Consider the following 25033-nt stretch of genomic DNA (forward strand, 5'->3'; position numbering starts at 1 on the left):
GTGAGCCATGGCCGCTGAGCCTGCGCGTCCGGAGCCTGTGCTCCGCAACGGGAGAGGCCATGACGGTAGAGAGGTCCGCGTACCACCCCCACAAAAAAAGTAAACTTCTACACTTAGTATGTGCATCCTGTGATGAATTGAACAGTTTACCCCATCTCATGTGGAAGATGGCAGAAATTATAGCAGTTGCTGTTGAATAGGAAATTGATTTCAAAACTTTAAGTTTTGAGCTTTTGTGGCTAACATCATCATTTTAAAGAGCACTGATTTTAATTTATTTAGAAGCAAAGCTCTGAGCTTCAGAAACTCATTTTATAAACTTTTAACTTATTCAAAGGTCTAAGTCACATTCTTTTGAAAAGTGTTATACCTGAAATTTCAGAAGGACTGATACAAGGTGTTACAGGTTCTAGTATATTTTGGTTAGAAATGTGACATTTTGAGGCTAGAACCTTTTGCTAAAAGAAAACCCCAAACCAACCAAACAAAAAACACCTAGCAGAAATGTGTCATTCTGATTATTCTGGCCTTGAGCGAGGATTTCTGCATATTTTGGTGTTAGCATTGGGTTTATTATTGAATCTAGTACTCTTTCTACTCTATACTTTTCTGCCACATATACTTTTAAAAAAAATTTATTTTATTTATTTATTTTTGGTTGCGTTGGGTCTTTGTTGCTGTGCTAGGGCTTTCTCTAGTTGTGGCGAGTGGGGAGATACTCTTCATTGCCGTGTGCGGGCCTCTCACTGCAGTGGCTTCTCTTGTTTTGGAGTGTGGGCTCTAGGCACGCGGGCTTCAGTAGTTGTGGCTCGCGGGCTCAGTAGTTGTGGCACGTGGGCTCAGTAGTTGTGGCTTGTGGGCTCTAGGGCGCAGGCCAGCGCAGGCTCAGTAGTTGTGGCCCACGGGCTTCATTGCTCCACGGCATGTGGGATCGTCCCGGACCCCGGCTCGAACCCATGTCCCCTGCACTGGCAGGCAGACTCTTAACCACTGTGCCATCAGGGAAGCCCAGCCCTCCCACATATACTTTTTAAGACAGTGCTCTGGGCTAAACATTGAAGGTTGGGTCATTGGTACATTGTCCCTCCTATGCCACATTGATGAAGTTTACCCACCACGTGCTGTGTTGAGGGCTTGTTCTTCACATGTGCAGCCTGTGCGTGGGGTCTCTCCCTCCCATGGCCTCGCCGTCTAACCTCTGGCTCAGACCTGTCTTCCAGCTCAGTACCTACGTGCTGGACGGCTGTTCCACCTCTGATTTGGGGTGTCTGACATCTGCAGCCTCACTTACCTCTAAGTAGACTCTTGGTCTCCGACCTGGAAATCCATACCGCCCAGGTCTCCCCACCGTTTGAGCAGTGCACCCACTGGCTCCGGCCAGTTGCCCTGGATTAGCTAGGGGAGGGGCTGTGGTCAGGCCTCTCCTGTGGGGCCTCAGAATCGTACCTAATCATCCATCTGTGCGTCTCTGGTTGGAAGGAGTTCCCAACCGAGTCACAGGCCTCGTGGTTGCTGCTGGGCGGAGCAGGACCCTGGAGGTTTCAACCTCAGTGCGGCTGCAGTGCCGCCATCACAGCGGGAGCCCATTCTCGTCCCGTCCACCAAATTTGTCAAAGTAAAGCGAGTGAGTTTTTGACAGTGCACAGCCTTTGTCAACTTTGTTTAAAGTGTTTAGCACATGCAAAGGTACGATGCAATCAGTTTGCTGCCAGGTTCAACGGTAGTTTTTACTGGGCATGAAATTCTTCTAAGCCTTGATGTTTGACGTTAGAAGACATTTTAATACTGTATTGAATGCTAATGTTTACACTTTTGTCTTTGATTAGTTTATGGGCCCAGTTTTTGATTTTACTGGTAATCCATTTTCACTTAAAATGTGGTGGAGCGTTTGGGTGTTTCAAGCGCTAGGTGGACTGGGTGACAGCCATGGAGATTCTGCAGGAATGCGAAGCAGCCTTTGTGAATCCGCAGCTTCTCTCTGGAGGATGTAGCTAGTCTGTCTCGACAGAGGACGTGTTTAAAAATACTCACAGCTGAGGGTTGAAAATCGGGGAATTGAGGAGGTGGCCACTTCAATGAATTCATTGCCTCACAGTTTAGTTCAGAAGACACTTTGTTACCCAGAAGAACAACTAAGAGACTTGTGAACAAAACTTTTGTTTGTAGGACTACAGCTACAATCTTGATTTTTGATACATTTGGAATGGCTTTCTAAGTTAAGGGTTTAATGTATCGTGCCTTCTGAAGTCTGCATTATGATTCAAGGGTATCCTCTTTATTTCAGTGAAGTCTTACCATATTGCTTAAAAGGACTCTCTTATCCACAGTTTCAGTATGTCATTCCAGGTTCACTTCCAGCTGCTGTGTAATAAGGCAGGCACAGTCTGATAATCTGTGCGCTTTTGTAACTGGTGTGCATGGGGACAGAGCACAGAGTCTGGACCGCGGGGCTGAACTCTCTCGAACGGACTTTGCTCCAGCGTCCTTCTCAGTGAGTGGGAGCCGGACGTGCTGGACCCAGAGTCAGGCTGTGTCGGGGTGCAGCGGGGGACCCTCGATTGGGGGGGGCAGGGCTGGGGCTCCACGTCTGTGTCCTGGGAGCTCGGTCTGGATGGCTCCTGCGCGTGGCCCGGAGGCAGAGCTTTGGGACGTGGGCCGGGCAAGCAGCTGGGGAGGCCGCCTGGGACGAGGGGCCCCCTCTACTGGGGCCAAGCGCCCTCTCCTCACCGTGGGCACCTGCTCTTGGATGAGAGCCCTGAAGGCCCAGATAGGATCCTAGCTTGACGTTGTCCCGCGTTTTACCCTTGGAGGCTAGTTGATGAGGACGTTTTCAATTATGATAGGAGGAGGTTTTCCCGGTTTGTATAATGCTATCCGCTTGCTGAGAGCTGTTGAAGTAAAGATTATTTTTCTGTACCTTCCTTCTTTTGAACAGGATCTGACTGCATAAAGAACAGAACAAAAATATTTTAAACCCTGTGCAGTAGGTCCCCCGATGAATGAAGGCATCCCTTTGAAGAATTTTGTGACTTCATGAGGCTACTAAAATAGCAGACTTCAGAACCACAGTGCGTGTTGGTGGCCGCGTGTGGTGACAGCCCTGTTCTCCTGGCGTGTCCTCTGGGAGGGCTGTGATGGGAAGGGTGCTGTGATGGGAAGGGTGTGCCTTCTGTGGCGGGAAACTGGGGCTTGTGTTTGGGAACCGTGATCCTATGCTGCTCATTTCAGAGTAAGATCTGCCAAGATCGGCTTTCAGATTGATTATTAGACCTTATGTATTTCCGGGCTTTTAAATGAATTTGATAATTGAGTCATGTATTTAAAATGATTGTTAGCCTAATACCCACCTAATTTCTTAGTTGTTGTGTTTTTTTAAAAAATTAAAGTGCAACTCAGTGAGCTATTGGCAGGCTGTTCTTGGCGCAGAACCTTAAAGGGCAGAGGCGTTCACCTCCAGACGCGGGTCCTTGTGCCTGGAATGGCTGTCCGTCCCTGGAATCTGCTGACCTGAGTCACAACTGACTGCTACCAACAGAAAGCAAAGGGTACAGTCCCTTACAGGAAATGAGATGTACGTGCTGAGGGCAATGGGTTTCTTGAAAAGACCAGTCTGCACACAGACTCTAGGGGTTACAGTTTGACGAACAGCATTTAGAATGTTTAATGTACTCTTCTCAAAATGCAGTACATAAAATTTATCTTAAAGATACATATTTCTAACATCCAAGTGTCTCTCTTGAAATGTTACATAGGTTGTATATTTGATCAGTTTTTGCAGAGTTTCTTAGAGTCTTTAGTTAATATAATGCAATAAGAATTGACTAAATTTACCAAATAGTGCCATTCTTCAGTGAAAATGTTTCAGTCATGAACATAAATATGAATCTCACGTGTGATGTTCCTTTAATGCTGTAAGTGTTACATTTAAAACGTACTTCTTTCCATGCTTTCGGACACTTGCTGTCTCTAAAGTATTATGAGTTACAGTATTAGAAAAAGATTGCTTTGCTCATTTAACTTTTGAATTTATTGTGCGTGACTCTTATTAAAGGGGGTCATTTCAGATCTACCATCATCATCATCATCACCGTCATCATTTCTTGCGTGTGGAAAATGGCTTGTCAGCATTTCCACTATAAATTTTTATTTGTTTATTTTTTTGCATGTTCTAATCTTTCTTTCTTTCTGGAGTTTATCACAGAGTCATAAAGACTTGATTGAAACTTGGCATATTAGAGCTTAGTGTGAGATTTTTTTTCAATTTGGTTCCCAAATTTGTTTCAGCTGTTTAAGTTAAAAATGAAAAATATAATTTTGGAGTTTTAGATGCTCTTTTACTTATAACATAAAAATAAAGCCCTGGCTTTAAAATAATGGTAAAGACAATTCTTTTAAACTTAGGTAACCAGTTTTTCTCATATTTTCAGAGAAATTATTTCATTTTGAAAAGTAATGTGATGCTGTTTTGTCTGACATCTTCCTCTCTGTTTCCATTTCATGAAAGAAGATATTTTAACCTTTTGCATAGAATACTTTTCTCTGTTATAAGGATTAAATAAGATAATGCATGTGAATTTCTTAGCATATGCTAAAGTCATTAAATGGAAGCCATTTTTAAAATACAGATTTATGAAGGCTGGTGGACATTTGCCTTAGAAAACTTCTAATCTTCAGGTGCAACTAATTTCACACAGTTTGTTTGTTCCCATGAGTTTAAGGAGAAATGCACAGAATTTTGCTTCCTGCAGTAGAAGGTCAGAAGCTAAATTAGAAATGATTTCTGCTTTCAAAGAAATTGCCGCCTAGAAGGTGGTAGATGTGGGCGTGAATAACATTTATACAAAGCTGACTCTTTAAGCATTGTAAAGTGAGAGGAAAGGGCGCCGCAGAGCAGTGAGGACTGGGACATTTATTCTGTCTGGAAAAGTTGAGAAAGGCTGCGTTTGGCTGGAATCCCACGTCCTTCCTGTTGTTAGACAGAACTTGATTTTACGGGGACTTTGAAGGTACATAAAATAGAGAAGCAGGTTGACTTAACTCGTTCAACTTCCCATGGATTGGAGGGTCTGGACTGGTCCCCGGGTCTCCCCAGGCCTCTGTCTGTTCCCAGACTGGCTCGTATTTAAAATCCCGGAAGAGGGCCGACGTGTGTTACCGCCGTGAGTGCAAACCCTCAGAAGGGAGGTACAGGGGTGTGCGGTCCAGCCCTCTGTCAGCCTTCCTGTCCCAGCTGCCATCTCCTGCCACTCCAAGCAGCCAGTCTGCACCGGGCTGTCCCCACCCGCCCTGCTGCTAAAACACACACCACCATTTCAACGTCTGGCTTGAAATTCCTCGAGGTCCCAGCTGCTTCCGAGTTGGAATCAACTTTGCAGGCCGACTCCTGCCCCTCTGCTCTTGTCTCATCCCCGCCTGGTCTCCTCAGGTGTGGCCATGGACCCTCTGGTCCCGGGCCGGCATCCGAGGGGGGCCCGGATTGCTGGGCCCAGGCCGTTCTCTTGCACCGTGGGCGCTGCTGTGAGATGCACCAAGCCCTGGAGAGTTTTAGATGCCCCAGGGCCACTGACCAGGACAGAAGAAGAGCAAACCCCAGATGTTTCCCTGTCCTCTCGGGTGCAGATGCTGATAAGTAGTGCTCACCGAGGGTTCCCATGCGCCACATGTTCCGGCTTGCTGTCCTCACAGGAATGCTAGTTCACAGACGAGGCGGCTGAGACCCTGGCATTGGCACGTCCCGAGACCTGTGGGCCGTGAGTGTGACCTCAGGCACCGGCTGGCCGCAGGGCTCATGCTCTGAACCCTGGCGGAAGGCCGCTGGGTGAGGGTCCCCACGCCGGCTTCTTCCCGTCCAGCCTCGGGGAGCTGTTTCTAGCACACAGACGAGCTCACATCCTCCGCGTCTACAGCACTCCCCCGGGAGGTCTTGGCGGATGGCCAGACCGCACCTCCCACCACCTGCCTCCATGGCCTGGACCAGCGGCAGACTCCTGCTTCTGTGTCAAGACTGGCCCCGCCGCCGTCCCACGAGGCCGCCCCGGCCTGCCTGGTTGGAATCGGGGCCTTCCTTTGCCCGGCGGCCGTGCCTCCTTAAAGCTCTCCGTGCGTGTGTGATTCACCCTCCCCGGGAGATCCTGGGACCCCGACCTCCTCGAGGACAGAGCCGTGCCTGGCTGGCCTACGGCTGGCGCTCAGAAATGCCTTGCATAGTCAGAGCGCAGAGGGCTGCCGCGGGCGGTTTCAGGGGCCCGTTTGCGTGGCGCCGAGGCGCCTTTCTGTCTGCCCGCGGGGCCCTGGGAGGGTCTCTCCTGCCTCAGGGTCTCCACGGCCCTGACGTAAAGGCGCCTGTGAGTCTGTTTCTGCTGGAACCTCAGCAGGGGTCAATCACGGTCCCTTTAACTCCCCGGGAACGTTTTATTTTTTGGCATTCTGGCATTTTAAATACATTTTTTTGCCCTTCCAAATTGCCTTTTTCCCCAAACGCTGTTCGTTCACATTCAACTCCTCGGTCCGTGGCGCAGTGTGCGACCAGGCTGGGGCGCCACCTCCTTCGTAGCGCCGAGCCGAGCCGTCGGGGGCCTCGCCTCAGGCAGGAGGGACCCGTGGCCTGGGCCGGGGGTGTGGTCTTGGTGAGCTGCCCTCTCGGATGAAGGCGGCTGGGTGTCCTACGCGGGGAGCCGAGCTCCTGTGTCTCGCCGCACTCGGCCGGGGCCGGCTCGGCCTGGATCTGGTGTCACTTCCGCCGGGGGGGTGGCTGCGACGCGCGCCTCCGTCCCTGGGCGGCAGGCGCGGGCGCCCAGCGCCCAGCGCGCCTGTCCCGCACGTGCCCGCGGGGCTCTTCCCGGCCCTAGCGGAGCAGAGCTGTCCTTGCGCCCCGGTCAGGCTGTGCGCTGCTTCCTCCAGGGGCGGCTTGGGTGCGGCTCGGTTGCGAGCAGAGCCCGCCGGTCGCCTCGGGAGGAGGCCAGGAACAGCCGGCGGACCCGCAGAGACCAGGGCCGGGCGCCGGGAGCCTCTCCCTGCACGACTTACCCTGCAGCGCCCTTTCGAGGAGATGCACCTTAAGAGGTGACTTATTTCTTTTAAAGGCTCCCTGTTTTTATAGCTCTGACAAAAATAATGAGTAAGAGTGGATTTTACATGAAACTTGGAGGAGATTTAGTTTTGTCAAGATCTGGTTTTCCAAGTGCTTGTCTTTTCTCTCTGTAAAAAAATTCAGTCGAAATAACCCAGGGTGGTTTACTCTGTCCGTGTTTATTTCAACAACTCCTGCCTTAAAGCCAGTGTGTGGGTACATATGTGTATATCCGTGTAACATGCACGTACACACATGTACATATGCACGTGCACACACATGTGTAGGCTTTATGCGTGCATGTGCACGTGCACCTTTGTGTATATGTACATGTGTGTATGCATTTGCTTTAGGAAATGGCTGAGGATGTCCTCTGTGCCGGGCAGCTGCTCACTCAGGGACTGGCCGGGGGCCCGAGTCACCGCAGACCCCTGGGTCTTTCAGTGCCGAGTGTGGTATTCCAGGACTCACCGTGGCGTGCTCTTGGATGAGAGGTGTTAGGTTGGGAAAAACAGTTCTGAGGGGTTTTGATGGGAAAGTAACTGGTTTTACTTCCTGAAAATAAACATCTGAATGGTATACGATGGAATGAAAGGACAGGAGTTTAAGGTTACGGAGGTTTACGCCATGTTTCAATAGCTTGTTTTCTTAAACTTCTCTTAAATTTCTGTTCAGTTTCGCAGTGTACATCAAAGGGTTCCAACTAACCACAGCCCCGTAAGACCTGCCATCCTGCAAGTCCGAATTCAGGGGAAGCACAAATCACAATTGGCCCAAATGTCCTATTTCCAGTAAAACAGAAAATAGGTCGTTTCTAGTTTCTTTTAAGCTTATTGACAAGCGTAGCCACATTTATCATGCGTCAGTGATGCTCTTGCAAGCACCTGCTGCATTGTCATGATCTCTTCTGAGAATTACCCCTCTAGCTGGCTCCTTGTGTTGGACAGGCAGAATTTGACTCGTTTTATCATCCAGTTCACAAAAAAGTGAGGGCCGTATTTTCATATTTTTGAATTATGTTTTATATCATTAAATGGCTTATTTTTAGAATGAAAGTACGTAAATCTTTTTTATGATTTATTGATATCTTTAAGAATTGTAGCAGATGTTTTTTCCTTATATATTAAAAAAATCCGATTGGCTATTCTTTTTTTCTGTGTCTGAATGAGATTTTGCATTTGCATTTTTTTATGATGTAAATATGTAATACAAGACAGCTAATTTGAATTGCAAAGCTAAAAAATACGTAAGGGTTTAAATAGTGTTTTTTTAAAAACATCTTTATTGGAGTATAATTGCTTTACAATGGTGTGTTAGTTTCTGCTTTACAACAAAGTGAATCAGTTATAATATACATATGTTCCCACGTCTCTTCCCTCTTGGGTCTCCCTCCCTCCCACCCACCCTAACCCCCCTACGTTTGGTAGTGTATATATGTCCATGCCACTCTCTCACTTCGTCACAGCTTACCCTTCCCCCTCCCCATATCCTCAAGTCCATGCTCTAGTAGGTCTGTGTTTTATTCCCGTCCTACCCCTAGTCTCTTCATGACATTTTTTTTTCTTAGATTCCATATATATATATGTTAGCATACGGTATTTGTTTTTCTCCTTCTGACTTACTTCACTCTGTGTGACAGACTCCATGTCCATCCACCTCACTACAAATAACTCAATTTCGTTTCTTTTTATGGTTGAGTAATATTCTACTGCATACATGTGCCACATCTTCTTTATCCATTCATCTGTCGGTGGACACTTTGGTTGCTTTCATGTCCTGGCTATTGTAAATAGAGCTGCAATGAACATTGTGGTACATGACTCTTTTTGAATTATGGTTAAATAGTTTTTTTTTTTTTTTCCGTTACGCGGGCCTCTCACTGTTGTGGCCTCTCCCGTTGCGGAGCACAGGCTCCGGACGCACAGGCTCAGCGGCCATGGCTCACGGGCCTAGCTGCTCCGCGGCATGTGGGATCTTCCCGGACCGGGGCACGAACCCGTGTCCCCTGCATCGGCAGGCGGACTCGCAACCACTGCGCCACCAGGGAAGCCCGGTTAAATAGTTTTTTAATGAAACTATTTTGTCACACAAAAACTTTAGATTCTCAGAAATAATAGTCACTTAAATTGATATAATTGCTTTAAAATAGATTGCTTCATTAGCTTTAGGTCTTGCTTTTTTTTTTTTTTAAGAAATGATTATTGATGTAGGTAGAACTACCCTCTCTCTCATTCTGACCCCTGCTGAATTTGGTGTGAATCTTTCCCAAGTGTCATTTCAAAAATATACACTGCCCTCTTTAAGTGTGTGCACTCCTTTCCATAATGGCACTGACCTGTGTGTGTCCTGTGCTACCTCATCTTCGCTCCACATTATGTGTATGAATCGACCCATTTTTGTGCATTTCTTACATGTGCATTTAAGCCTATAAATTTCCCTCTGAATGCTGCTTTAGTTGTAATTTGCCAGTTTTAGCACATGGCATTTTATTATTTAGCAGTAAATATTTTCTGATTTTTTTCAACCCAGGCTTTATTTAGGTTTGAGCTTTTAGATTTCCACATATATGAACTAATTTTTTGGTAATTATTTTTTGATACTGATTCCTAATTTTATGGCATTGTGTTCAGGGCACGTGCTCTATATAACACTAATTTTCTTGGTATTGGTTGAGATTTTTGTATTTATTGAGAAACTTGGCTCTCTGGTTCATTTTTATAGACATTACATGTGTGTACAGAAAGCATGTTCTCTTGCTAACTACTGGGTGTGTGTCTGCATAGATGTCCATTGACCCAACCTTATTAATTGTATTAAATTATTGAAGTTTTTCTAATCTTTGTGTGCTTGTTTCTTTAATTAGTGAGAGAAATGTATTAGCATCTCCCTCTGTGATTGAAATTATATCAGTTTCTTCTTGTAGTCTATGAATTTTTGCTTTACATATTTACAGGCCATGTTATTAGGTCTGTTTAAGTTCAGATGTCATACATTTTTATGTGCAGTTGTTCTTTTTATCACTTTCAGAAACTATTTCTAATTAGGTGTACTTTGCCTTCTATCTATTTTTTCTAGTACTTATACAATCAATCTTCCTTCCTTGTACTTAGCGTATGCTGTTGTTCCCCCCACCGTTCACTTTCAACCTTTAAAATTAATGTATTTAAGTGTTTTTATTGAATCTCTGTGGAGTTTAGTCTGTTTGAAATTATTATGATGACTCATCATTTGATCTTATTTTGTTTTCCTCTTCAATCTTTTTTAAAAAAACTTAAGTACTTTCTATTTATCATGAATTTTCTTGGCTTCATTTTTTTCCACTTCAGCCTCTACTGGATTGATCAGAAAATTGTTTTAATCCTTTTTTTTTCCCCTTGAAAGGTTTGACCACTGTATATTGTTTCTGGTTTATTTATTATTATTTTTTTCCATTTGTTACTGTTCAGTTTCAAGAAACTAGTAATATTGTAAGCTCTTGTAACTATACACTCATCTGTCTATTAAACTAGATCTGTGCATTGTTCTTTTATACTCAGGGCCTTGCAGAGTGCCTAACATTTAGTAGATAATTTCTAAATGTTTGTCCAGTGTCTGTTGTTTTTATGTGATGAGCTATCTTAACCTAGTCTCAGTTTGTGGAACACTAAGCTGTGTTGATCTTAGTAGCTGTGTGGCCATGAATGGACCCCTCTGTGTGTCATGTTTTTCCTCTGAAAATGAGTATAAAATAGTTTATACTCCACAAGTTTGTTAAGAGGATGAAAAGTAAAGTGTTTAGAGTTAAGACTCAGTGTATATTTGTTTGTTATTCTTATTATCAAATTTATATAAGCCTTTATTTCCTGTTTGCAAATGAAGAATCACTTGTAGGCATGTGTACACTTTAAGCATAAATGCTTCTGGATATACTTCATTAAATTTGTCTTAATATTTGGATATTCTTGACATAGAAGGAAGATGGAAATTGTTATGAACCGCACTCTATTTAAGTAATGTTTGGGGCCAAATGAATCTGTAGATGGAGTTCAGTTCAGTTTCAATCTATGAGATATTTAAAGTTGTGACAGCATTTCTTCTGATGGCAGCACGGGGAAGGCAAGAGTGCCAGAGGGTTCTGGTGACCAGATGGTCAGGTCCTCAAAAGGATCAGCGTCTGCGGTGACACGAGCTAGATTTCACCCAAGTCATCATCACAGGCACCTGCTCAGGGTGTCTCAGGGTTTGATAATCAGAAAACTAATGACTGACCTCAAACTTCAAATGCCTTAGTAAGGCCATCTTTCAGATAATTTATTGAATATGGTTTATGACCTATACTTTAAAAACATAAATTTTGGTGCATTATTATTAGTCTTTTGATCTTTTACCATTTGTAGTTCTATATCTTTCAGTGGCATTACATATAGAGAAAAAGTACATCAATACTTCTTGAGGTCAGAATGTACCATTAGCAATTATTCATAGGAAGTTTTTGGAGTCCAGTTCTGAAATTTCTATAAATAAGAAAAAAAAGCTTTTTGTTAATTTCTTACTTTAGATTCAGTGTTGTTAGATATAATTAGTGTAGCATTTATTAATTCAGCCTGCAAAATAATACATCTTGATTTTTCCCCTTACGATTACAGGTCATTTATGACCCAGCAATCCCAGGTTTACAATCTTTTTGCAAAACCACAGCCATTGGTGATGGGGTAAAACTTTGGGACCTGAGGGCCCTGAGGTAAGGCTCCTTTCACATTGCAGTTGGGGCCAAGGCTAGAGAGACCGTATAAAATGTATTTTTATTAAAGCTCATTGTAAATGCAGCTTGATCTCGTTTTTCCAAATATGACAAGGTTGTGGTGAATCTATTCACATTGACCAATCTGAGAAAAGTCTGATTTATACACAGAAAAGGTCACATAATTCGGAATGATAAAAAAGCAGGTGCTGGCCTTTCCTCTGTTACATGTGACTCCTGAGTGTTGGAAATGACAGGGAGGTCATCGATCACTTAGCTGTTAGACTACAGTGATGCATACATGTAACAGTGACATGTATGCACACACATATGTATACACAGTGATGCATACATGTAACAGTGATGCGTGTATATACACACAGTGATGCATACATGTAACAGTGACACGTGTATGCACACACATGTATACACACGGTGATGCATACATGTATCAGTGACGTGTATACACATATGTATACACACAGTGATGCATAATGTAACCGTGACACGTGTATGTATAAACACATATGTACACACATGTATACACAGTGATGCATACATGTAACACTGATATGCGTACGTATACATATACATATGTATGCACACAGTGATGCATACGTGTAACTGAGAGGTATATATATGTGTGCACAAATATATATATACATGTAACAGTGAGAGGTATATATAAGTGTGCACAAATATGTTTATATATACACAGTGATGTATACATGTAACAGTGAGATGTGTTTATATATATACACACACACGTATACACACAGTGATGCATACATGCAACGGTGAGGTGTATGTATATACACACATATATGTATACACACAATGATACATATTACAGTGAGATGTATATATGTGTACAAATATATATGTACACACAGTGATACATACATATAACAGAGGTATATATATGTATACAAAAAATATATATATATACACACACACCATGATACATATATTATATATACATAATTCTCTTCTTTAAAAATGTTCTGATTGATTGTTGTATTATGGCAGACAGTCATTAACTATATAATGTGTCTAACAAAATAGAATACTTAAATCTATTTATATATGTGTGTGCATATATATATATTCACAGGGACAGCATTAGCAGACTATCTCTGCTTTTCTCTTCAATCACTAAACAAGTATAAACCCCCTGTTTCTATTTTGTGTGACATTTATATACTCTTCATATATAAAAATTTTATTTTATGTTAGGTTGGTTGTTTTGTGAATTTATGATTTTAAAAAGTGTTTTAATTATTTTTAAAGGTCTCCAGAATAACTTGCTCACCATTTAATAATCCTCACCTATAAAAATGTTTTTTACTGTTAGTTTGCTCAATTTTGTGAAGAAAAGCAACAAGTCAGTATCTTTCTCCTAATTTATGTTAAAAATTGAAAAATCATTTGTTCTCCTGTTGTTTCTTTTTTTCCTCATAAGCGTGAGAGCCATTTTGAAGGACATCCAAAGCGCTGCTACGCGTGTGGAATTGCTTTTAGTGCTTGCGGCCGATATGTGGCTTGTGCTGAGGATAAGCATATATGTGCTTCCATGGTGCATGTGTTGGTCTTTAAGCAAAGAGTCTACACTCATTCTTGTGGAGATGGTTACTACTGCTGCATGTTAGTACAGAAATCTAATTTAAGCTTGACTATGGCCCAGTGTTTTGAGACTATCACATAGCAATGGTATTTTAATAACAGTCACACACGAGGTATGACAGGCCTTCACGGTGTTTTTTTTTAATTGAAGTCTGGTACTTTAAATACCAATCATTAATTAATGTATTTCTTTATTCATTTATTAATCATTGCACTAATTGCCTGTGGTGTGTTTTGTATTCGTTTCCTGGGGCTGCTGTAACAAATTAGTACAAACTTGGCAACTTAAATCAGCAGAAATCTATTCTCTCACAGTTCTGGAGGCCAGAAGTCCAAAGTCCAGGTGCTGGCAGGGTCGGTTCCTTCTGGAGTCTCTGAGGGAGAATCTGTCCTGTGCCTCTTCCACTCCTGGTGGTGGCCATCAATCCTGGGCATTCTTCAGTTTGGGGTTATTATTGCAGGGTCTGCCTCTGTCTCCACACAGCCGTCTTCCCTGTGTGTCTCCTCTGTGTATCTGAAATCCCCTCTCCCTTCTCATATTAGGAGGCTATCATTGGACACCCTAAACCCAAGCTGATCTTACAACACTTAGTTACATCTGTAGAGATCCTGCTTCCAAATAAGCTCAGGTGTTCCAAATCATTCACAGGAATTGGTGGTTAACACTTGGATATATCATCTTGGGGGACACAATTCAACTCACTCCTGGTCTATAAGGGTTATCTAAACAAAAAGACATAAAGAAATTTCCAAAAATTCAAGGAAATCATAACATTCATTTGGAAAAAAATTACAATTTAACTGAAAGTTCACTTTATTTTCTAAACTTTTCCCCTTATTCCATTTAACTGGTGATAATGGAATTTAAGAATATTAAAGACTGTTTTATGGAACTTTGAAATAGGAAAAGTTATTCTAAAAGTTTACTAGTTTATAACTAACTAAACATGCTCCTTTGACATCTTTGTCATCTGTTATGATAGATTCTTGAGTTCATCTCTAAATGAGGTAGTTGATGATGTGAAAAATGTTTGCTTCAAAGGCTTGAGCACTACTTGTATATTACCTAAGAAATTCATGAGATAACTTAAGTATGAATCTATTCTTAGAGGACCAAATGCAGTCAACTGTGTACATTGAATTTTCTTGAAATTTTTTATCTCCATTGTCTTTTATGCAACATACATGCAAGTGAGCTGATAAATATAGTAACTGAAATTAAGAATATTAACACAAAAACATTGGAAGTAGAAACATGGGAAATGAAGCTGATGTGAGAATACTTAAATGTAAAGTAGACTTTCAGGATTAAAGCATTACTACAGATAATGAGGGACATTTAACAATGATGAAGATGACAATCTATATAAAAATGTTGTAATTCTAAATCTTTATGCACCCAATAACATTGTTTCAAGATATATGAAGCAAAAGTAATATAAACTCCAAAGAGAAAAGGAAACATCCTCAATCATAATGGGAGACTTTAACAAACTTCTTTTAATGGCTGGAAAACAAATTATTGCTGATAATGATGCTTTTCTGCTTAAAATATCCAATATCATATATAATATAGACTAAGTATCTTTTGTGTGGCATTGAAGAACCTTCACAATGTCAAACAAACTCTGAATATGTGCTTTTTATACTACAAAAAAATAAGGATGAACCAAAAAAAACACCCACAGACAATGAGACCACACCAGAAAAATATGTTTTCCAGGCAGATGAAAACGAACAGTATATTTGCAAATGAGCTGAAGGGAATTAAAGAAAACACATATACCTTACTTTTAACAAAGAAGGTAAAGCAGAAACAAAAAAAAAATCAGTGTTCATGGAATTCAGGGATGGTTCAATATCAAGAACTCTATTAATAAATGCATATTTTAACTGGTATGACCATCTTAATATATGCAGAAAAGCCATTTCAACAAAATTCCACATTCGTTTCTGATAAAACACCTATGATGCTTCTTTCAAATGATAAAATGATGATCTCACTCCAGACGCCAGCATCTTAATGAGAAACGATTAGAGGCATTCTATGGCTGGGAACAGAGAAACAAGGCCCTTTAGTTCTACTACTATTTTGGAGTATTGGAGGTATTTACCTATGGAATTAGGCAAGACAGCTTTATTGGAGACATTATAATTGAAAAGGAATAGTTTATCTTTATTCATAGATGTTAAGATTGCATATCTGGAAAACCCAAGAAAATTAATGGGCATTGTGAACAATAAAATAATTCAAGAAAGTATTAATAGTAAGATTTGAGTTAATATTTGGAATTCAGTGGTCTTTATGTATAAAAACAATAACCTGTGAGAAGATATAATGAAGAGGAGAGTCTATTTAGAAGAGCCTTAAAAAGGATAAAATATTCAGGCGTAAATGTAGCAAGAATTCTGCAAAACCTATATGAAGAAAACTTGATTTTTCCCCCTAGAAATATAAAGTCTTATCTTGTTCTTGGAGAGGAAGATTCAACCTGATAAAGAAGTCAGTGCTGTATAAGTAATATGTAAATTTAACACTGCCCCAATTAAAATATCAATAGGTTTCCCTGTAGCTAGGCAGTTTCATTGTAAAGTTGTTGGAAACAAGTGACAATTGTCAAGACACCCTGGAAAAAAGAGCATTATGTTAAGGGACTGTGCTCTACTAGGTATTAAAACGTATTACAAAGACTCTCTAGGGACTTCCCCTGTGGTCCAGTGGTAAAGAATCCGCCTTCCAAAGCAGGGGACGCGGGTTCAATCCCTGGTCCGGGAACTAAGATTTCCACATGCCGCGAGGCAACTAAGCGTGCGCCACAACTATTGAGCTTGTGTGCCTCAAAGAGAGAGCCCCTGTGCTGCAAACTACAGAGCCCACGTGCCTTGGAACCAGCGTGCCACAACTAGAGAGAGAAAACCCACCGCCACAACTAGAGAGAAGCCTGCGTGCTGCAACGAGAAAAAAGGATCCTGCATGCCTCAACGAAGATCCCGCGTGCCACAACTAAGACCGGATGCAGCCAAAAAAAAAAAAAAAAAAAAAAAAAGAAAGAAAGAAAATAAATAATAATAAAAAGAAAGACTCTCTAATTAAAACATTGTGAAACTGGTGCACGAATATAAAGACAGGTGAGTGTTTCCCATCTCTGGCCACTGAAAATGCTCAGAGGCATGGACATTCCTAAGACCCTCCTCAGTGCAGTCTCTCAATGCTGTTCCCCATCGTGGAAACCGGAGTTTTCTGGGTGAAGAGCTGGTTGCAGGTCTGTTGCAGAGGAACCAGGAGCATGTTGTGCCAGAAAGAAAGGAAGAAATTGAAAAGGAAAGGGTCATATAATAGGCCACAGGAGGGAACATCAAAGGCTATTGGCCAGAGAAGGCCCAGTTGAGCATCAAAAGAATAATGACTGCAATTGATTTTAAATCATTTTATGTCTAAAATCCCATGATTTTAAAAATGCCATTCTACAAAGGAGATAAATAAAACAAAGACAAACATAAAACAGAACCTGATTGGTCCTCACTGGGAGGTAAGTAGGGTACCAATTCCTTACTCAGAAGCATGTCTTTTAAGGGGAAAGGATTAAGCATTTGTTTTGCCTGTCCTGTTTGAACTATGTTTCAAGTTAAACCAAATACTCAATTTGAAGAGGAAAAGTTCTGTTTTAGAGACAAATTCCAGACAAGTGGGATGAATGGCAGAATTAGAAAATCACCCTCTTGCAATCTCAAATGAAGTAACTGATTTTAGCAAATGTCATTTGTAGATGAAACAGTCAGATAAAGATCACAAAGATCAATGACTCCCAGGCAGCTTGAATAGACATTTGTCCAAAGAAGACATGCAGATGGCCAACAGGTACATGAAAAGATGCTCAAAATCACTAATCATCAGGGAAATACAAATCAAAACCACAATGAGCTATCACTTCACACCTGTTAGGATGGCTGTTATCAGGGAAACAAGATAATGTGTTGGCGAAGATGTGGAGAGATTGGAACCCTTTTACACTGCTGGTGGGAATGTAAAATGGTGCAGCCACTATAAAAACAGTGTAGAGGTTCCTCAAAAAATTAAAAGTAGAATACCATGTGATTCAGCAATTCCACTCCTGAGTATTTATCCAGAAGAATTGCAATCAGGATCTCAAAGAGATATTTGTACTCCTGTGTCATTGCAGCATTATTCACAATAGCCACAATGAGGAGACAATCCAGATGTTTATTGATGGATAAATAGATAAAGAAAATGTGATAAGTACATATAATGGAATGTTATTCAGACATAAAAAGCAAGGAAATCCTGCAATATGGGGCGGCATGGATGACCTTGAAGACATTATGCTAAGTGAAATAAGCCAGTCGTAGGAGGACAAATACTGCGTGATTCCACTTATATGAGGAGTCTAAAGTGGTCAGACTCATAGAGGCAGAGAGTTGAAGGGTGGTTTCCAGGAGCTAGGGGTGGGGGGAATGGGAGATACTGGCCAAAAGGCACGGAGTTTTAGTTATGCAGGATGAGGACGTCTGGGACTCTCTGTAAACATTGTGTCTGAGGTCAACAGCACTGTATTGTGTATGTGAACCTTTGTTAAGAGGGTGATCTCATGTTAAATGTTGTTACTACCGTTAGAAACAAGATTGATGGGAAATTCTCCCGGGGAGTGTCTTGCTGTCGCAAGCTGGACCTTCTGGCCAGTGTTAACATCACTGAGTGGAACAGTTTAGACTTGAGGTGTGGAAAGGCACACACCACGTTAGGCTTCACCAGGAAGTAGTCCTGTGAAAAAGTGAGCCTGAGCTAACTGAGTCTTTGTAGGTAATTTCTGACTTTACAGCAAATACACAGGATAACGGAACACGTTGAAAGGCTTCACAAGGAAGCAGACAGACAGATCCTGAATATGGAACATCCTTCAGGACACTGGTCCAGTTTCTTCAGCATGTGGATGGCGTGAAAAAAGAGGCAGGCAGAGGAAGATGGCTCCAAAGTAAAAGAGAGACGTCAAAACAATGTACAGATCTTGTTTGGATTCTGATTGGCCCAAAATAATTGTGAAAAGACACTTGAGAACATTGGGAAATTATTGCTATTTACTGGGTAGTAAATAGCAGGGAAGTATTATTTTAGTTAGATATAAAAATGGAAGTATAGTTATGTGTAAAATGTCCATATTTTTAGAGATACTTACAAAATACATAGGCCATCATCTTTGCAATTTGCTTCAAAATACTTCATAATTCTTCGCCCCAAAAAACTAGAAAGAAAAAGAAAAAAGAGATGGTAGCTGAAGCAAGTAGAGCAAAATCTTGATAATGTTGGATTTGGGTTATATATAGATGGAGCTTGTATAATTCTTTGTACTTTTGTAAATATTGGCAATTTTTCGAAATCAAAAGGCAAGCACGGGCATTGGAAACAATATGGGACATGGACTATGTTGACTTCACCGATGCGTGAGTCCCCTCTGCCGGCCTCCTGGAGGGCAGTGGCCAGGCGCTGGAGGGGAGCCGCTCGGGTCAGGAGAAGCCTGCGTCTGCGTCCTGTTCAGCTCTGTACGTTTGGGAACCGCTGATTCTCTGACCCGTAGTGTTTTTCATCTGCAGCAGCACACTCCAGTGCCTACTGTAGGGTAAAAGGAAGTAATACATGTTCGCGGGTGCATTTGAGAAATATTGCTTGAATCTGACTGTAGAGAAAGCTGTGATTACACCGTGATGACTTCGTCGGGATAACGGCAAAGCTATGGGTTGATAGAAGCTACTCTTTGGCCAGACCCTTTGGCCCCGATGTTTCACTGTAGGATTGTATTTTCAAAGAAATCAAAATGAACGAATGAACTAATGGATACTTACAGATAATTAGTTGTATATTTGATCATAGGTCCAAAGATGCTGAAAAAGACCAGGCTGTTATTAGAACTAAAGTTGATAAGGATTTGTATCCAGACCATTAAGGCTGCTACTCCCCTAGGTACGTGATACTAGCGGTTAGACCAGTGGTCGGTGCCATTCCAGTGATCTGCTGTGCACGCTCTCTGCAAGAGGAAGTGGGGGGGGGGCTGCAGAACCTGTAGACCAGTGGTCGGTGCCATTCCAGGTGATCTGCTGGCACGCTCTCTGCAAGAGGAAGTGGGGGGGGGGGCTGCAGAACCTGTCACTTTATTTGTCATAGTTCCTGTTGCCAGAGGTTGATGGAGCTTGAGGAGGGAAGGAGATTGTGTGTCCGCCTCAAACCTGACAGGAGAGCCCAGAACGATGTCACTAACATTTTCTAATGTAGTCTTTGCTTCCTACTGGAAGTAGGCAGTGTTTCTGTCTCTGTGATTTTAAATAAGGCTCTGTATTAAACCTTGAACATTTTGGTCTTCTGAGAAAAGATTATTATTTTTTTAATAAAAATTCAGTGATCTGAAGAAAGGTGCACAGTTCTGAGAAATATCATTTCTGGAAATATTTTAAAAAGCAAAGTAAATGACCATAGTATGATAGTTGATTCCCCTGTGGACAATATCACTATTATGAAGTTTCAGAAATATAGAATTAACTTCTGTTTGCAATTCTTTTTCTCTTTTTTTCTATGGGGATAATTCGGGGAAAGGAAAAATGAAGGACACATGTTAGGGCCCTATGAGATGAATAAATGAAAGGCACTTCATCTTCATGGACATGGTTCCACAGAATTACAAAATAGTCATAATGAACTGGTCTAGTCCTGTTTGCAAAACATCGATCTTTTTCAGTAGTACATTCAGTCCTTTACAATTTTTGTGAAAATATATATATATATTTTTTTTAAATATATATTTATTTATTTAGGCTGTGCCTGGTCTTAGTTGCAGCACGCGGGATTCGTTGCGGCCCGCAGGGTATTTAGTCGCGACATGAGAACTCTTAGTCACGGCACGTGGGATCCAGTTCCCTGATCAGGGATCGAACCCGGGCCCCATGCGTTGGGAGCGCAGAGTCCCAGCCACTGGACCACCAGGGAAGTCCCGTGAAAATATTTTTGAACAGTAAAGCATTATTCCAGCACCTGTTTGGTTTGTACCACATCCTCATTTTTTGCCTGAAAAAATATTGCTTTCTTTTTTCTCACCCCTTTTCTCAGGGCTTGATTTAGTTTCAGAGTAACATTTACTCTATACAGGTTTTATTTCAAGTTTCTTTTGTTTCTTAGTATGTTTTAGCTAAAACATTTCTCCTTGATGAGGAAGAAGTTGCTTCATGAATCAACTAACTATTATTACCTCTACTTAAAACGTTTTTTTTTTCCCCATGGATTGTAATGAAATTGAATCATTTGCAGGATTCTTTCTTACTTTTCCACCATTTGTATAAAGCACATTTGTCCCTTTGGACTGATCGTTGCCACTCTGTGGAAGTACAGCTCGTGACAAGTGCGTATCTAATAAAATATTTCTGATATTTGGAGCTGCAAACTGCTGTTTTCATTTGACTCAAGAACCTTCTGGGTGAAAAGATATGTTTCATTTACTACCATTTTCATATAGAACGCGAAGGCCTGTTTCTTAAATAACCCTTACCTAGACTTCCTTCACGGTAAATATTATGGTGTCACCTTATGTGCATTTTGAGGTTCCATATGCAAATACAAGCTAGTGTTGGTTCCCATTTAGATTCAGGTGAAAACGAGGAGACTCAGGAAGGACTTTTCAGCAGGAGATAATTATATAATGGAAGCCGATGAGCCGCAAACCCTGCCTTCTGGTTTTCAGAGCTGCTCTTTGCCCGTCAACCCCGTCGGCTGTGCGTCTGCACTCTTCCTTGTTCGAGGTCTTTCAGGGCAGGAAGCAGGCGCAGCCGTGTCCCCGCGGGCTGGCGCTGCACGGTGCCTGGCACATCCACTCTCGCCCTGCCCGGCACGCTGCTATGTCGGAGAACTTTCTGTCTCCTTCTCATCCCATTTTCCATTAGCCACAGGCAAGTTCCCTGGGGCCTAAAAATACTAACCGAAGCCGGAGGCTTGCACGTAACTTACTTTTGTAATTGTGTCCGTCATGTATCCACTGAGACGCTTCCTGACAAGTCACAACACCAACCCGGTTACCTCCAGGCCTCTGTCCCCACCCTTTTCTTATGCCTTGAAATCCTTTGCTCTGGTGGCTTCTCTTTAGACGCTTGTCTACTTCCTCTTCGACTCGTCTTCCTCTTCTCACATCTTCTGTTGTAAATTCAACACTTTTGTGGTTTGAGCTGTTCCCCCCGTCACAAGTTGAACGCACGTCACAGTCTGTGACACTGGCCTCTTTCCTGCTTCCCGAATGCTCAGCAGCTGCTGGGCGTCACCTGCAGACCTGCTCGTCACCGGAAGCTTGGAAACAGTGAGCCGTTTCCCTTCCACACCTGCTGCTGAGGGCCGGGCCTCACTTCAGTTCGGATCTGGTGCTTTTCAGTCCGTGGTGATTATGAATCTGCTTTTCCCTGCCCTCTGTAGCTTGGAATCTAGAGGGTGTGTGTGTGTGTGTGTGTGTGTGTGTGTGTGTGTGTGTGTGTGTGTGTGTGTGTGTGTGTAGTAATTTGCACTATATTCCTCCAAAATTTATAATTTTATTGACGTACAATTTATAGATACGTCATAAAGTAGTTGTATGTTTAACTTTTTTGAATGAAGTTGCTATGAGCAGTTTTGTACAAGTCTCTGGGTGGACATCCATTTTCATTTCTCTTGGGTGTATACAGAGGCGTGACATAGCTGGGTCAGAAGGCTGGTGTAGGTTTAATTTTATCGGAAGCTGCAAAACAGGTTTCCAAAGTGGCTGTACCATTTGAACAATCGAGCATCAACCGTTTGGCACACACGTGTGCACACGGAGTACAGTTAGGGGGACCAGTGATAAAACAAAGCCACTGCACGATATGGAGCACACGGCAAGAGGCAAAGGCTCCGGAAAGCGAGCACAGCGTACCGGTGAGGCGTTCAAACGCTGAAGTTGGCAGCCCTGGAGTCGAGCCTGGTCCCAGCTCCCATAGCTGCGGAGTCTGGGAAGAGTGCCCACCTCCAGCCCCGGCTTCCTTGTCTGTAGAAGCGGGACAATAATCGTGTTTTCTTTGTAGGACTGTAGAGAGGACTGCATGAGGAAATTGATATAAAAGTTAGGTTCAGTGAGTGTTTGGTGTTGTTCCAAATATCTTATCTTTGGAAATAGCGGATGCAAAAGAGGTGTGGTCACTGTAATTTCCCTTGTCCACTCAGTCTAAACAGCAGACAAGAAGAGAGTCCTGAATCCTGAGAAACCCTCCAAAATTACTGAGAGCATCCCTCACTGAGTCAGTGAGAAACGGCAAGGATGGTTCCGAAGCATTTGTGGGACCAGAGGGCCTCTAGAGAAGCCCGAGTCCTTCAGGAAGGGCGTTGTCGCTGGCAGCCTCGTGAAACAGAAAGTTCAGTCAGAGAAACCAGTTGAGAATCAGTCTGACACGTGATGGCTGTACTAGTAACTTGTTCCCTACCTGCCCTGGTTTCCTCAATAAAATGTGGGATATTAATAATTTCAAGTGCACATAAGTCGGCCAGTTGTGATTTACGTAACTGTTGTGAAGTGTTTTGCAGATGGTGATATATTGTGCAACTGTTACAGTTACTCTGGCCTGGTGGTTCTCAAAGTGGGGTCCCCTCTGGGAACCCATTAGAAACGCACATTCTCAGGTTCTCTTGAAACCTCACCCCAGTAGCTGCGTGACAACTTTTAGAGCTAAATAAACATATATGTTTCAAATAAACACATGTTTGGGCCAGAGGGGAAAAGGCAGATATTTTATTCCTCTACTTTGGTTCAAAATATATAAAACATCTATTTGTAGACTTTATTTCAAAACCACTGTTTATCCAATGACAGAATCACTTGGAAAGTCTAAATTTGAAGGACTCATTGGTTCATTAAAGTAAATTGTTTTGGGACAAGGAACCCACTTCAAGATCTTTCTCCTGCAATGTGGCACTTGTCTTAATTCACAGTAGAGTTGAGAAAATACTTGTTGGAACATTTTGTTGCTTAATAATTGGAACAGTTCTCCCACCTTGTATGTGGTATCAGGATGGTGTCCTGATACCAGCATTTGTTCCTAAAATGAAGCATTCGGTGGTGACTCCAGATATATATCTTTTAATATAGTAATACAATTAGAGAGGGATGTATGTTTTTATTTTTCATTTCATCAACAGCTATGGAGAAAATTCTAAGTATTTGCATTGCTCAAATTCCAAGCTGATTAGTAGGAAGCAAAGTATAGACATTTCTCTCTCAAATTTGTGGAAAATGACAAAAAAAACCCCAACCATTTTCACTCAATTTGGGACTTCCAGGTAAGGCTGAAATACAAAATCTGTACTCTTTCCTTAAAATTAGACATCAATATAAGCATATATATATATATTTTTAAACATCTTTATTGGAGTATAATTGCTTTACAATGGTGTGTTAGTTTCTGCTTTACAACAAAGTGAATCAGTTATACATATACATATGTTCCCATATCCCCTCCCTCTTGCGTCTCCCTCCCTCCCACCCTCCCTATCCCACCCCTCTAGGTGGTCACAGAGCACCGAGCTGATCTCCCTGTGCTATGCAGCTGCTTCCCACTAGCTATCTATTTTATATCTGGTAGTGTATATATGTCCATGCCACTCTCTCACTTTGTCCCAGCTTACCCTTCCCCCTCCCCGTGTCCTCAGGTCCATTCTCTAGTAGGTCTGTGTCTTTATTCACGTCCTACCCCTGGGCTCTTCATGACCTTTTTTTGTTGTTGTTCTTAAATTCCATATATATGTGTTAGCATATGGTATTTGTTTTTCTCTTTCTGACTTACTTCACTCTATGACAGACTCTAGGTCCATCCACCTAATGAACATATATTTAAAACTGTTCACAGGGTATTGTGGAAGCTTATGATAGAAAATAGAAAGTATGAAGTAAATTCGTGAAGATGATAAACTTTCTAGAAGGGGAAAGAGAAAAGCACATTTCATGAAGTTACTTCCGTGGCTTAGGTGGCATTTGTTGACCAGCTGCTGCTCTGATGCCTGATCAGCTGGCGAACATACTTCAGTTTTGCACAGTTCCTTGTGGATCATCCGAGTCTGCAATACGGAACACCTGTGCGTTCTGTCTTCTAGGCGTACGTGTACAAAACCAGCTCCAGCACTTTCTGCTGCAGACTGGCAGGACGCATGGACACGGTCACGGCCGTGGCCTTCAGCCCGGCTGCTGCCCAGGTATGGACTCCTCTGTTTCATACAAGTCTCACATCATAGCTTTTCTATCTGTCAGCCTGTATTTTTTTTTTTTTTTTTTTTTTTTTTTTTGCGGTACGCGGGCCTCAGGACGCATGGACACGGTCACGGCCGTGGCCTTCAGCCCGGCTGCTGCCCAGGTATGGACTCCTCTGTATACCTACGTGTATACAAGTCTCACATCATAGCTTTTCTATCTGTCAGCCTGTATTTTCTTTTTTTTTTTTTTTGCGGTACGCGGGCCTCTCACCGTTGTGGCCTCTCCCGTTGCGGAGCGCAGGCTCCGGACGCACAGGCTCAGCGGCCATGGCTCACGGGCCCAGCCGCTCCGCGGCATGTGGGGTCTTCCCGGACCGGGGCACGAACC

At 42.4% G+C, this 25033-nt stretch overlaps 1 protein-coding gene across 1 annotated transcript in view; it reads left to right on the plus strand.

The window, feature by feature from the left end:
• The window catches only part of WDR27 (WD repeat domain 27), an 83199-nt gene that overhangs the window by 57211 nt on the left and 955 nt on the right, over positions 1–25033 (plus strand). The window contains 7 exon segments of the mRNA XM_055087667.1: positions 1501–1537; positions 1539–1628; positions 11695–11737; positions 11740–11791; positions 13253–13493; positions 21658–21835; positions 24550–24648. Coding sequence (XP_054943642.1) covers positions 1501–1537; positions 1539–1628; positions 11695–11737; positions 11740–11791; positions 13253–13493; positions 21658–21835; positions 24550–24648 — 740 coding nt within the window.

Source organism: Physeter macrocephalus, chromosome 10 (assembly GCF_002837175.3).
Source record: "Physeter macrocephalus isolate SW-GA chromosome 10, ASM283717v5, whole genome shotgun sequence".
In the NCBI taxonomy this organism is placed as follows: domain Eukaryota; kingdom Metazoa; phylum Chordata; class Mammalia; order Artiodactyla; family Physeteridae; genus Physeter; species Physeter macrocephalus.